The 14,557-nt window shown below is 38.1% G+C and overlaps 3 protein-coding genes across 4 annotated transcripts; 1 reads left to right on the plus strand and 2 right to left on the minus strand.

Annotated features, from left to right (window-relative positions):
• Nucleotides 1-895: 895 nt before the first annotated feature.
• On the minus strand, nucleotides 896-2,961 carry LOC103319010 (uncharacterized). The gene is made up of 3 exons (XM_008220496.3): nucleotides 2,580-2,961; nucleotides 2,164-2,487; nucleotides 896-1,894 (listed from the first exon to the last, which is right to left on the minus strand). The coding sequence occupies exons 2-3, from the start codon at nucleotides 2,342-2,344 to the stop codon at nucleotides 960-962; spliced, it is 1,116 nt and encodes a 371-aa protein (XP_008218718.2). The 5' UTR covers nucleotides 2,345-2,487; nucleotides 2,580-2,961; the 3' UTR covers nucleotides 896-959.
• Nucleotides 2,962-3,742: 781 nt separating this feature from the next.
• APG5 (autophagy protein Apg5 family) lies at nucleotides 3,743-11,067 on the plus strand. Of its 2 annotated transcripts, XM_089045823.1 has the most exons (9): nucleotides 3,744-4,043; nucleotides 4,144-4,268; nucleotides 4,813-4,879; nucleotides 6,303-6,392; nucleotides 6,586-6,645; nucleotides 7,153-7,246; nucleotides 8,347-8,466; nucleotides 9,557-9,691; nucleotides 10,509-11,067. In XM_089045823.1, exons 1-9 carry the CDS (start codon nucleotides 3,939-3,941, stop codon nucleotides 10,859-10,861), a joined length of 1,149 nt encoding a protein of 382 aa, XP_088901949.1. In that variant the 5' UTR covers nucleotides 3,744-3,938; the 3' UTR covers nucleotides 10,862-11,067. The 2 variants fall into 2 exon arrangements, with proteins under 2 accessions (XP_008218719.2, XP_088901949.1); XM_008220497.2 differs by lacking the exon at nucleotides 7,153-7,246 and having other exon boundaries at nucleotides 3,743-4,043; nucleotides 6,586-6,673.
• A 2,004-nt stretch (nucleotides 11,068-13,071) lies between these two features.
• Nucleotides 13,072-13,973, minus strand: LOC103319013 (uncharacterized). Its single transcript, XM_008220498.3, has one exon. It carries the CDS (start codon nucleotides 13,816-13,818, stop codon nucleotides 13,312-13,314), a length of 507 nt encoding a protein of 168 aa, XP_008218720.2. The 5' UTR covers nucleotides 13,819-13,973; the 3' UTR covers nucleotides 13,072-13,311.
• Between the last annotated feature and the right edge of the window lie 584 nt (nucleotides 13,974-14,557).

Raw genomic sequence — 14,557 nt, forward strand, 5'->3', positions numbered from 1 at the left:
ATTCAAGTGACAACTGAGAAAAACGAATTAAGAAATAACGTTTATAAAATCTTTACCAGTTCAAGAGTCATCTTGTCCAGCTCTTTCCAATCTTCTTTGTTCTTCCCATCAGGCTCTTTACCAGCCGAAGGAGCAGTAAGCTTCTTGAAATTCAAATAGTCGATTATTTGTGACTTCCAAATTTCAAAATCTGTATCGTTGAACTTGTCGACCTGTTTTTCTAAGTCGTCTACGTTCGTAGTTCCTACTCACAGCAAGATCGAACCAAACAAGTAGAATGAATGCAATGAATAACCAAATTAATCAAGAAACAAGCAAGCACAAAAAACAAATACAACATGTTGACACCCACCCAGGCACATAGAACCAGGCTGATTATCAGTTGAAAGAGCTGGGAGACAAGCTTCGAGCCCCAGTTAAAGAGAAGGCTGAGGCAAAACTTGGAGAGCCCAAGGAAGCTATTTCAGGGGGTACAGCTCCAGCTATAAAAGATGCCATCTCTGCCTTAACCAGGAAGCATCAATTCATAAAAATGCAGAAGAGCAATGAACCTGATCCAGTACCTTTTTTCCCGAGGCAAGAATGTTTCTTTCGACATTGCTATTGAATATGTGCACACAATTGTATCGTTATATGTTCTTGATCAAGTCATCTTGATGTTGGATAGTCATTTATCTCTAATCTTTAGCTGATTAGCAGAAAACCATATCATCAAAGCAGTCTCTTGTCTTCCCTTTTTTATAAAACTTGACTGCGATTTGCAATTGATCAGTATCTCATTCTTCTTTTTTCTCTTCTTTCCCATTGAAAAAGAAAGAGGCACCATGTACATTCAACAGGAAAAAGATAAAACCATGAGAAAAGTTGAGAAATTTTGTATATATTATAAATGTACTGTTGACAAAGGAGCAGTAGGATATATTATTTTGGTGGTAATTAACAACAAACACCGGTACCATCTATCTAGGACTTCGAGGAAGACTCTCAGCCCTGTTACAAGCATAGGGTGGACATTCGTCGTGATAGCAGCACTTACTATAATACCCTCCGCCGCCTCCACTTACTCGGTGGTGAGATGACATTGATCTAGGACTACTATTACCACTAGCAGCGTGGTGGTGGTGGTTATTGTTGTTGTAATGGTTTTGGACGTGGGCAGTACTAGTTGTACCCATCAACGAGCTCCTCCCATTCCCGGACTCAGACCTACCCGGCGACAACCTACCCGGTGACAACAAAGGCGGAGGAGTCCTAATCCCTCTGTGGTGTGCTCTTGCACTAAATGAAGATTGGTTGGCATTATGGTGCTGCAAATTATTAAGGTAAGGGTGACGCCCCTGGACATGGTTTTGGTACGTCTGTTGAATATTAAAGCTGCTGCTACAAATACTAGGAGAGCTATGCACTTTCTGCATCGGAGGCGACACCGTGATCCTATGAGCCGGCATGCTCATGTCCGCCAACAACAACTGTTGTTCCTGGGACGCTGATTTCGGAGACGAACATGCCGAGGATATACTCATGCTGGCCATGGGGCTACTTCCAATGATCATGTTAGGAGCGAGAATCATCTGCTGCTGCTGCTGCGGTGGCTGCTGGGGTTGCATCTTTGGCCACAACCGGACGATGCCATTGATGGCGTCAATGTAACGCTGCTCCATCATTTGGTGTTCCAACGCCGCCGTTTGGTTCTCGATCATGATCGGCTTTGAGGGGAACAAAAAGGTTCTTAGCCTCGAGCTCCCTTCGTTCTCAAGCCTATTGTATTCGTCCAGCATGTGCTTTAGATCTTCGTTGCTTTTCACGGAGACCAAGGCGTCCAGGTCTTCTGTCATTAGCTGGTACTTCAACACCATGTCCCCATCAAACAACGAGCTCAGCTTCTTCATCAACTCTGTAATGTATTACATATATAACACTATGAGCTAGGGTATCCTTCCAGATGAGATTCTCAGATATGGTTATATATTTTCATATATATATATATATGGTTTTATATTGGAGAAGTGCATTTAGGTTGCGTTATTCTTCAGGAAGTGCTTTTCCAAGAAGTGCTTTCAAATGCTTTTCCAAAAAACTCATCTAAGCGATTTTTTAAACAAAATTTCAACATTCTTATAAACGTGCTTCTAATAACAAGACAACCAACCAACAAATACGTACCGGAGAAGGAAATGTCGCGGGACAAGGAGACGACGCGAGTCTCGCCGCCGACGTACTTGAGTTGGCCGTCGGCGGGCCTGGGAAGGATTTTCCCACCATGGCTGCACAAGAACTTCACCCTGCTCTTGGGTGACGACGTGCAGCTTTCACCAGCACCAGCACCGCCAACTTCACCCGCCATTTTTCATATCAAAATGTTTCATATATGATAAGTAGCTGATCGTATAATTAAAATGATAACTAGCTCAACCAGTTGGCAACTGCAGCCCCCCTCCCTCTCTTTCTCTGGGTCCTTGAATCACTATCAAGAAAAGTCCCCTGAATCTGCACGTCGAACATAAAATCCAATTTTAATATTAAATTTAAAAACCCAATACGATACGATAGATATTTATTCTTTTGATTTGAGAGAATACTTGTACGGACGGGGAGCCGCAGTTGAAGAGAAGGAGGGGAAGAAGGATGAATTTGGGAGTGATTTTTTCTTCTTTGAAGAGTGGAAAAGAATCCAAAAATAGCGGAAAATAAGGGAGGAGGGGAATTGGCATTTGCTGTTGTTGGGTTTTTTTTAATTTTAATAATTTATTTACGGATTGAATTGAATTAGGTTTTGCTGTTTGTACGGATTTCCTCAAATCTCTCTGTTTCGAACACACATTTCTCTTCCTCACTCACTCACCTTCACCTTTCGTACCAAAATAAAATTCGGATAATTCTATTCTCCGGTTAACATTTAGCTGTCGTTCAATTTTAGTCCAAGACAAATCAAACTGACCAACTAGATTTTGGTGTGAGAGGCAGGGACTCAAACTGACCCATAATGCCCTTGCACCCGCCGGCTATACTTTCTGAAAAACAAAAATCCCCAGTACGGCCGGCCGGCCGGCTATACTATTCTTTTAATACAAATTTATAAATAAACTCAAAATATAAAAGTATTTAAACATGTAAACACACCTAAAATTAACCCAGTCAACGTGCGGCTGTGTACTATTTATAAATTAAAAAAAGGACCGCCTCGCCATTCGGCAAACGTGTCGATAACCGTATAGCCGGGCGGCTATACTATTTTTTAATAATTAAAAAACCATTGTATAGCCGTGCGGCTATAATATTTACAAGGAGTATAGCCATATTTGTTAAAACATTGAATAGCCGCACGGATAACCGTATAGCCGCGCGGCTATAATATTTATAAATAAAAAAGGAAGACCCGCCCAGCAATTTGGCGTCCACGTGTCAATAACAGTATAGCCGTGCGGCCCGGCTGTACTATTTAATTAAAAAAAAAAAAATCCAGAGTATAGCCGATCGGCTATACTCGCTCTTGAAAAAAAAAAGCCTCGCCAGCGATTCGGCGCCCACGTGTCAAAAATGGTATAGCCGAGCGACTGTACAAAAATCCCAAGTATAGCCGATCGGCTATACAATTTATGAAAGGTAACAGACCCGATTAGCAGTTTGGTTCCACGTGTCAATAACAGTATAGCCGTGCGGCGATACTATTTTTTGAAAACAAAAATCCCGTTTATAGCCGCGCGGCTATACTGGGTTTTTTTAAAAACAAAAATCCCTAGTGTAGCTGAGTGGCTGATCGCAAACCCAGACCCTCTCTCGCTCAAGCCCAAAAGAATAGAGGGAGTGGCCTGTGGACTCCTCCTCCTTCCCGCAATCTCGCTGGGGCTGATTGCCTGGTTTCAAATATCGTCAAAGCTCAGTATCTCAGTTTCGAATGCAGCAAAAGGACATAAGGGAATTGTGCAAAGAAAAGAAGAATGGATATGGAAGCACAGAGGTACGTATGGGACGGAGCAATTCCTTTGCAGATTCATCTCCATGAATCCGACGTTGCCACTCTCCCTGCTCCCCCACCAGCCCTGGTAAACTTATACGTCTGTCTGTCTGTCTCCTTCTTTCTTTAATTTCAAATTATGCGACCCAATTCTCATTTACCGTGACTGTTGCTATAATTTGTTTCAGATCTTAGCACCTCGAATTGGGTACCTACCATTGTTGGCATCGCATCTAAAACCTCACTTCAGTAGTGCACTTCCTCCTCGGCTAGATACTATTTGGTTTGAGTACAAAGGCTTGCCCTTGAAATGGTATGTACTATGCTCTTATGATCATCAGATTTGGTTTGACTACAAGGGTAGGCACTGGTTTCTTCATGCTCATTGCTTCTCTATATTATCAAACACTGTTCTCATTCCATCACATCACACTTGATTAGATCATTCACTGAATGGCCTGTCAAACTCAAAAAACCCAACTTCAAATAATAATGGAAATTTCTATTGTACCTTAATCAACTGCATTAGCACCTATTTCTTCTATTGTTTTGTTCATCATGGGTGCTTTTTCATGCCCTCTTTTAGCATTTTTGTGTATAAAACGAAGTGTGATGATATGCCACTTGATTTGGATGTTATGTGCCAGTGTAGTGTACAGTAGATTTTCAGTTTCGTTTCTAAGTTTTCCATTTTTTGTTCAATAAATGATCTTGCAAGCCCTAAACGTTTGTATCTGGAATTCACAGTGATGTAACTGATGGAGTAAAATAGTGAATAAATAGCATTGGTACTTTCCTATTTTAATAGGTCCTTGTTAGTTTTATTTGTTTCATAATATGGCAAGAGCTTCTTGCAGGTATATACCAACAGGAGTTCTATTTGATCTTCTATGTGCAGAACCAGAAAGACCTTGGAATCTGACGGTAAAATTGTTTATCTCCATTTTTCAAGTTGATGAGACTGCAATTACTTTCTTGGGACCCTTAGATAGGAGCTTAGGAGAAAAAAGTTTCCATTGAAGTTCAGTACTTTTTGTACAGCAGCTAGTATGTGAATCGTGATGTTCACTTGTTTCTGGTTGATGTAGTCTTGCCCAATTACATGCATACTTTTATTTTAGAATTTATTCTTGTAAAGAATTTTGGACATTGGAGCTTTTAATACAGAAGTAGAGTTTAATAAGGTTGAATATTCTGGAATCTTTAATTTAATTCAAACTTAATCAATAAGAAATTACTTTCACAAAAATTTATTAGGCTGCTTTGTAGCACCAAGAATGTGTCTTTTGTTTTGCTTATGGGGGGTGTTTGGAAAATCTCAACAATTGGTCAGCCATGTTTTGTGGGGCCTGTTTTGAAATTTGTAATGAAATGAAAAATCCCCATTCTTGTTTGAACAAACTTGAGACCAAAACTGTTTCAAAAACAAACCTAGAAAGAGTTGGTTTGCATTATCCAGTTTTCTATGATGCCCTATTCTTTTCCTAATCTCATCTTGTGCCAACATCCCACAATCATCACAAGTGCTAGACTGCTACCATGCTACCACCATCATTGCAACTGCCACCCCTTTGATCTGCCACTTACCATTGGTGCCATCACCAGCATTTCCATTGCTACACTGTATCTGTGACTGGTACTACCATCACCACCATTAAGCCACTGCGACTACCACAACCATGTTGCTAGCACTGCCATCACCAGCTGTTAATGCCACTCGACCACCAATGATACCACAGTTGCTTTTTTAATTAAGACTTACAAGATTTTATTTATATGATATGTAATGTTCCAAATTTTTTGGGTAATGCTCTATTTGGTTGGAGTAATGTTCTAAAGGTTATAAACCAACGTGGGGTTAGTTGGAATGGGTCAGGCCCATGGTTTGCTCCCATGTGGTCTGTGGTTTGAAACCCCAAAAGGTACCTACCTAGCTATATGCTAGTGTTTCCTGCCTCCCGAAGATTGTAGGGTGTGGCAGGGAACCCCAGTTTCAAACTTGTGTCTGCGAAGCAGATTGGTGGATTTCTGGGTATCAAAAAAGAAAAATGTTCTAAAGGTTATAGCTTAAATTTTGAGTTTAACAAACTAGTTTGGTTAACATGTTAATTAATCTCAACTAGATTAAAGGATTCCCATACACCCACCTATGTATTTGGGTGTGGAGGATGAGATTTGGACCATGTAAAATGCTGTACAAGCATTTTATGATGTCAAAGTATACATCGACTTGAATGATGTTATGGATAGTTTCTAATGATATTTCGACTCGTATGCTCTTGATCAATCGCCTTTTCTTACAATACACATTTGTGGATTGGAAGTCAACTTTTGGTTCTTTGTACAGGTGCATTTTACAGGATATCCGGGGAACATATTGATTCCTTGTGAAGGTGAAGATAGCGTAAAGTGGAGCTTTATTAATTCATTGAAAGAGGTCTTGTTCTTATTTTTTGTTAGTTTCATATCTTTCTTGATAAAACTGTTCATTTCTTGCCATATATTAGATGAGACTCAATTTGGTTTTACTGCTTAATCTGGGATCTGGTGACAATATTCATTGCAAATGCTTGTCTCACAATGTAGATGTCAGTTTAAATCATTTCTAATGGTATCTGTTACAACTGCAGGCTGCATATATAATTAATGGGAATTGCAAGAATGTGATGAACATGTCTCAACCTGATCAGGTGGAGCTCTGGCGCTCTGTCTTAAATGGTATACCTGCTAAAATGAAAATTTCAGTTATCTTGTGCAAAATGTTTCTTGATTGACAGTCATTATAAGATGTAAATGGATGTTCATTTTTATTTTGGATAGGAAACATAACTTTTGTGAAAAATAAAATATAGTCTTGTACATTTTTTGTTTTGCATACCACTGCACAGTTCCATCTTTCCTTCCTCCCATTCTCACTTTTATCATCTTGCACTTAATACAAGCAAGTATAATTTGCAATGTATCACGTATGATGTTCCTCAGTTAAGCTCTGTCAGCTTGGTGATCACCTTTCAATGACTACTGTTAGCTGCCTTGCCTCTGATCAGGACCTAATGAGACTGTGACGTAGTCTTCTATCCTCCAAACAAAGATAATGTTCTTGATTAACTCTTCAATCGTTAGCCATCAATAACCTCCATTATCCACTGCAATTATAATGTTCTGTATACCAAACCCTGTTCCTTTACTACTTCCAGAAGAAGAAAAAAAACCTATTAATGGAGCTTCAGCGGCAAAGCCAAGAAGCAAGTAAATCATGTAAATATGATGGCAGTTCTCAATCATCTCTAGGTAGATAGAATATAATCCTTTCAAGTCTTAAATATCAGGCAATGCAAAGATAGGTGATGTTGCTGACCATTATTTAAGATAATTATCTTTCTAATCATCTGAAGTTGCATGGTCACATGCTGATTGATAAATAACTCTTGTAACATTTGTACTTGCTATTAGAGTATCTTCAACTACACTTGCATTTTGCCATATTTTTCTTTCAACATGCCCTAGAAAAATAAGATTTATTATGATAATTTCATAAAGACTAAAAAATGTGAATGCATGTATGTATTGATACAGAAAAAAAGATAACATGTATATGAAATAATACTGTCTTTCCAGACAATTTGGCAGGTTATTTTGCCGGCCTTTTTTTTTATACTTAGTGAAGCATAGATGATCAGCCAAATACATGGCAAGAAACACCTTTTGTGTGTGGTTTACTGAGTTGGATTTCTGCCATGCTCTTATAACCCCTTAACTTTTAGTAGAGCTTCTTCTTATTTATGTTTCAGAAGGGACATACAAAAGTCCACATATATCTGAGTGCACTATCTGAGTCCACTTATAGTTATTTTTGGAATATGACTGTCTCATTTACTTCACTTCAATATTCATTTTAGTCATGAAATAGCAATTTCCAAGATGAACCAATCCAGCTTGTTCTCATCACAGAATCATCAACACTTCTGTTTTGTTCTTACATTGGGAAAACATTTACTCGGTGGATATTATCAGTTTAACATTTTGTATATGTGGATAAACTTTGCACCAGAGTGGATAAACTTTGCATCGGAGTGGAATTCTGAGCGTTCCTTATCAAATATTAGTATCAAGTTTAAGTTTTTACAGGACGCTAACTTGCATGGAGAGTTTCATGCATGCATGTAGGTTCTTTGTGAAAACAGATGAAAGTTAAGGTGGTGTTTTAGTAATTTTGTGGCTTATGTATGGGTACCCCATTGCCCCATGCAGCCTTTTCCTCCCTTCTTTTTACCTTAGTTTCATCATGTTGGGGTTGTAGTTATTATCTTATTTCTCTTTTCCGTTGTGAATGTGACTGTATCAATGAACCTTCTGTGCTTAATCACTCTCCAACACACATTTTGGCGCAGGTAATTTGGAACCCTACCGACGGGTGTCTACTAAACTTAAGCTTGGGACAGTTGGGGATGAATATGGAGCAAAGTTGAATTTAAGTGGTGACACTGATTTTTCTGGACAAGTGAAGGCAGGTTAGCAAATTATTTAATCTTGTAGCTTGTTTTTGTGATAATTGTGTCCACATCTTCCTGTCAAATCTCTTTATAACTTCATATTGTCTTCCTAGCTTAAACCCTAGTCACTCAGCCCACATCTTTCTTCTAGCCCACCCAAAATCAGTCACAGAGATTTATTCCCTATTTAAACGTAGTGCCCAGCATCAATTCCACCGCTGTCCTGATAAAAGGGCTGATATCAGTTCCTTACTTTTTATATACAGGCTCTGTTCGGGCTGGCCCATGTCAAATTCAAATGTGTTGCCGTTCTGGCTTTCAGATACAGCAAGAGGTTGTTTTACCTTGTTCTGCTTAGGAAAATTGTGGAGTTCTAGGCTTTTCAAAGGCTTAAGAGAATTTGTAGGGCCTAGTGTTGAAATGGTTTAAAGACAGATGGGTGGAACGTCAATAATTCATTTCTAGGGCAAAGAGACGCAAGGGATACTCAATCTGAAAATTCTGAAATTAACTGCATAAAACTGCATAGAAAGACTCTTAAAAGAATATTTATTCTAGGGTGACAGCAGCCCTGGCATTATACCTCACTAATATAGTAATATTCCCTCCAAAAATACTTAAAAACATGACCGTCACATGACTATTTAAAAGGACCAAGAACATAACAATCAACTGCTAGAGTGAATATGACATAAAGTTCAAACAAGAAAAATAAAAGACAAGGAAACAAATATAAACCCAAACTAACTAGAACCAAGCCAAGTTGCCTAGTGGGCCGCCCACTTAGAGTTGGAAAGCTTCTTACATGTTCCTGTATCACTGACAGTCTAGGAGGCAATCTGGGGCTGCGAACAGTACAAAAACATTGGTTTGTGTTGTTTGAAGCAGTTCTGGTTATGGCTTAGTGTTAATCAAGTAAAGACTTACGTAGATATAGAGGTTGTAGCCTTTTACCTAAGTTTCCTTTTGTCCGACAGCTCGAATTAAAATTGGATGACTAAATCCTCAAAAGAGCTTCCTACTTTTGAATTGAACTGAAATAGTTACTTATGTATATGGATACACCTATAATGTTGCAATTAAATTTCAAATGATGGTGCTTTCCTAGGCCGAGTTCCAGTTCGCTTATACGTTTGGAGTGTCAGTGAGGACTTTGAAGATTTAGAAGATGCACCTCAGATTGATAGTTGGGATAAAGTCTCTTACATAAACCGGCCTGTTGAGATACAAGGAGGAGAAGGAGGTAAGACAATTTTCTTATTTCTCATATGAACCTATCTCAGAAATATGTGTGTGGTGAATTCATGTTTTATTTTATTCCTTTTCATTTTCATTTTTCATTAATTTAATGCTATTTCTAGTAAGAGACAAGGATATTTTCATCAAGACAAAATAGACACCTATTAATATGGTCTGTAAAAATAGAAAGGAAACTTTCATCAACTTTCTTGTGGAAGGCTTTATAGTGTTTCTGCAGTACTCCCATGACTTGTTTTGTTTTGGAATTGCATTCCACATCTTGTATTCTTAGTTTTCATGTCTGATCTGGGTAAGCTGGCAGGGTTTATCTGATTTGTGATTGCTATACGGATCATGGTATCACTAAAGCCTTTTCCCTACACCATTATAAAAAATATTTTATATATATACATCTGAACAAGTGAGAAAGAAAGATGTCTTTGTTACTCTGTGTGATACTTGTTTTTGGGGTTTTAAGCACTCTATTTGTGATACAAGTTCATGAATCAAAGGGTCTTGTTTACTTTATTTAATTTATTTATGAGTATTTCCTACGTAAGAACTCCAAGGTGCCTTACACGTAAATCTATGTGTATTCCTGGCTACTGCAGCTACATTAGCTCTTATTCTTTGGTAGCTGTAGTTCCTTGATTGAATTAACTTATTTATATAGGGAGAATGTACATCAGGTCAAGGTGTAAATGGATTGCTGGCCTCATCAATTTATTTATGAAATTGGCACCGCTAAGCATGTCTGACAAATAATATTAGGGTTTCTAAGCTTTTAAGTTTTGACCAAGTTCACCTATGTTGCACTGCAGGTAGATGCTTCACTTTACATGATGCAGTGAAGAGCCTTCTGCCAGAGTATTTTCTTGACAAATCCTTGACCAATGAAGAATCATTGACTGTTGGTGATGAGCATGAACAAAGAGTTTCCTCTGAAGATGCAAGCAGCGATAGAAAAGCCAAAGAGGAAGTAGAAAACTCAAGCGAACATATCACGTCTTGCTATCAACATGATGATGCTGAAATCAAACTAGTTCGTATCCAAGGTATTCATCCGAAATTGGAGATACCATTTTCTTGGGTGGCAAACAACTTAATGAACCCTGAGCACTTTCTTCATATCTGTGTGTATTTGAAAGTTCCACAAGCCAATTCCATGTCATAGGTAGGTTGCATATCAAATCAATTTCGCCATGTTAAACAAGGAGGGGGCATCTTCTATTGTCCACTTTGAAAGGCATTTACTGTATAAATGTACAGAAAGATTAATTGTCAATATATATCCGTCATCCACTAGATTTCCTAGGATATTCTTTTGTTCTCCTTGGTTCAATTTGATTCAGAGAATTTTAAAGGAAGGTGTTTTGCTTTCATCTTGGCTCTTCTTTTTTGTTCTGTCCAAGGCTCATGAGATTTGTGTAGTGACAGTGACAATGGATTGTATACCTTTAGATGCAGTCAAGTACAAAGCACATAAAGGTTAAGCAGCGGTATAGCCACGTGACCATGTTATTAAAGCACTTTGCAACACCGTGGAAGATTATTATCACTAGATCAAGAGTTAGTTAGTGACTCGTCTAGTAAAGGTTAAAAGCATGTCTAAAGTTGACCATTTGACACGACAAAGCATAGTTACCATCAGCTCCAGACCTAAAACGTGACATTTGAAGATGAGGATCCACTAAAATAATATTTTCTAAATTCTAGTAAAGCACTTTACGCTAAAATCTCAGATACCAAAATCCATCATTCTAATTGCTTTCATTCAAATGAATTAGATGAACACCGCGTGAGTGTGAGAAAAGAAAGTAAGATTCATGTAAGAGAGTAAGTTGGATAAAATTAAACTAGGCGAAATTACCTCTCAATCATGCATGATTCAACTTCATTAGTTTAGTCAATTTTGTCAAGCGCCGCTAAAATGGACTAGCCAACGCTAGATATCGAAACTTACCACATACATACGTTGTTGTCGCATTCCTGGAAATCTAACATTAGATAAAGTACAAAAGGGTCTTGAGTAATGATATTCCTACCCCATGTATGCATCCATCAGAATTATTTTATTTATTTGAGACGGAGATTGATGATGTGATGCCCGAACCAGGAGCTCCATTCACACAAGTTCTTTTAATATGCGAAATAAATGCATGCAGACAACCCTAAAAGATATTTATGTTTATATGTTTTTCACTTTTCCCTTGGATGTGTGCATATGCAAATCTGGCCTGTTAATCATAACTTCATAAGTATGTTTACCCACAATCTCACCAGCCCCAAAAACAGACTAGAAGATTGTGCGAATTGCAAACTTGCCACTATTAGTACTGCAAAGAGCCTAATAGCATGATGAATAATAACTTGTGCTTTAAGTAACTTGACTACCAACCAAGCCACTATGATCTGAGTGGAGGAACTGACTAAGCTTGATTTTTCTTTTTATGCCTTCAACGATCTAGTGCAATAAGAACATAAATTTAGTTGAAATTAGGATTGATTACATTGGAAAATTCTAAGTAATTCGTACATAGGAGTTGTTCCTCAGCCACTCCCTCCTTCTCCCCCATCTTCAAACTTCATCCATAGATCCTTTATGTCTTCTGAAAAATCAGCTCAGCTGGCAATAAGGAGGGGAGGGTGGCTTGTCGTTTGGTTGGGTGGGTGGGGTAGTTCACTGGGTTGATGCTTATTATTGAAACCAGAATCAATGGGACATGCATGGGGAAGGAATTAGGGTTCAATTTGTCAGAGACTGCAACGAATTTGGGAGGGAAGCTGGTGGGAAGTAAAAACTACGTAAAATGACCATTTTGGCCTTAGATTTTTTTTAAAAATGTAACAGATTTGACGACTGGACGGTGTGAGAGAGGACTACAGGAGTCAATATTTAAGTTGGAGGACTAAAACCGTAAATTAAATTATGTATAAGTTCATTGACCATTGCTCTTAAAAATTCTAGGAGCTGGACTTAAAATGACAATTATGCCTCTAAATTTGACAATGTAATAGATATGACGGTAGGACCAACGGGGCTAATGAAAGTGGAGTTGAGACACTACAACAACCATTTTCTGAATTCAAAGACCAAAATGTGAATCATGTACAAGTTCATAGACTATTGCTCATGAAAATGCTATTTTATTATTATTATTATATAATGATAGTGGGTGATAGTGTTGGGACAAGTACAATTCCAACACATAAATTACATAAACAGAGAATTATATTCATATTTCATCTCATCTCTTTAATGAATATTAGAGTTGGAAGGTGTTTGCTTGTGTTCTTTCCCCTCTGTCTCCCATTTGTTGGTTGGAGTCAAAAGCCTCAAAGGCCACTAATTAGGTAATAATTGGGTTGAATTATATCCAAAGGTGAATTGAAAATTTGAAAGTAGACTGGTTATATATAATAATATATAAAGCTCTGATTGTCCAACAATGGCAGCATCCAAAATTCACTCTTCCTCTTCAAACAATTAAATAATAAGAGGATCTATCTCATCTCAAGTAGTCTCAACCAAAAAATAAGAAACAGAACGCAGTGCACTGGGGGGTGTATCTGTCTGTTACTAATAACGTATGTGACTGAAAGTGAGCTACAAGCTAATATAAGCTAGAGTCCAAAAAAGCGCTTACAGGCTTTAAGGATCTTGCCTCCTTTGTGCTTTTTCTTCATAGATCTTGTTGTCCCCCAAGCAGCAGCTTGATCTTCATCATCATCATTGGGTGATGATGTTAATGTTGTTGTAGACTGGTCATGGATCCTGCAATACCTCTCTGACACTGAAGAAGATCTTCTCATTGAGAATGCTCCTTTGAATGCAGACTGAAATCCAGAAGCAGCTGAAGAAGAAGAAGAAGATGGAGTTGATCCTTTCAACACCACCACACTACCAAAGCTCTCTCCAACACTATTGCCTTGTTGTTCATCATCTTCATCTCCTTTCTGATCTTGGGTTGTGCTGTTTTTCTTGATCTGGAGATTGGTTTCTTGGGTTTTCTTGGTGGGGTTTGTGGTGTTGGATTTTTGAGTTGGGGAAAATGATTCAAGATCTGAAAAGTCTATGGATCTTGAGTTTTGGGAGTGCCTCATGATGTTGATCTTGGAATATTTATCCATTTTGGTGTGTTTTGAAAATGGAGGTGTGGCTTGTGAATACAGACAGCTAGCTAGCTAGCTAGCTAGAAGTATATACACCAGAAAGAAAAGAAGAAAGAAGAAGAGAAGAGAAGAGAAGTTAGAGGTAGAGCTTGAATTGGCGGAGGTAGATGGTAATTTGCATTTGCTTATAAAGACAATGGAGCTTTTGAAAGTGGGGCCTTGTGAGTGCGGGAAGGTCCAAAGGATGGGGTATAGAAGGTGAGAAGAAACTGGAGACATGTTGTGGATGAGAAGACTCGTGAGTTGAAAATAGCTAAAGGGTAGATTCCTAACCATCTGGTGTGCCTAACCATTGGTGTGCATTAAAAGTGAAAAGATGTCAGATTTGGCAACATATTGATGGTGTAGTAACAGAAGAATAGGGAAAAGGTTTATTATTATTATTATGCATGTAAGGAAAAAAGGGTGTTCATTGCGGTTAATTACAAGTTTTTTCTTTTTATGATAAATAGTGTAGGAAGTTTGGTATTAGACCATCTCCAATGCATTTATAACATCGAGATTTTTCTACCAAAAAAAAAAGAAGGGATTTTTTATTATAACATTTGAACTTAAAGAAGTTGAAATTCCAAAAACATAATTTTATTTCACTTGAAATGAAAACGAGTACAACAACGTTGAAAATGAAAACGCGTACAACAACATTGAAAATGAAAAAGAGTACTACATGACTTAAATTAAAAACAACATTAACTGT

This window comes from Prunus mume, linkage group LG2, assembly GCF_029339155.1.
Source record: "Prunus mume cultivar Tortuosa linkage group LG2, ASM2933915v1, whole genome shotgun sequence".
Taxonomy (NCBI): domain Eukaryota; kingdom Viridiplantae; phylum Streptophyta; class Magnoliopsida; order Rosales; family Rosaceae; genus Prunus; species Prunus mume.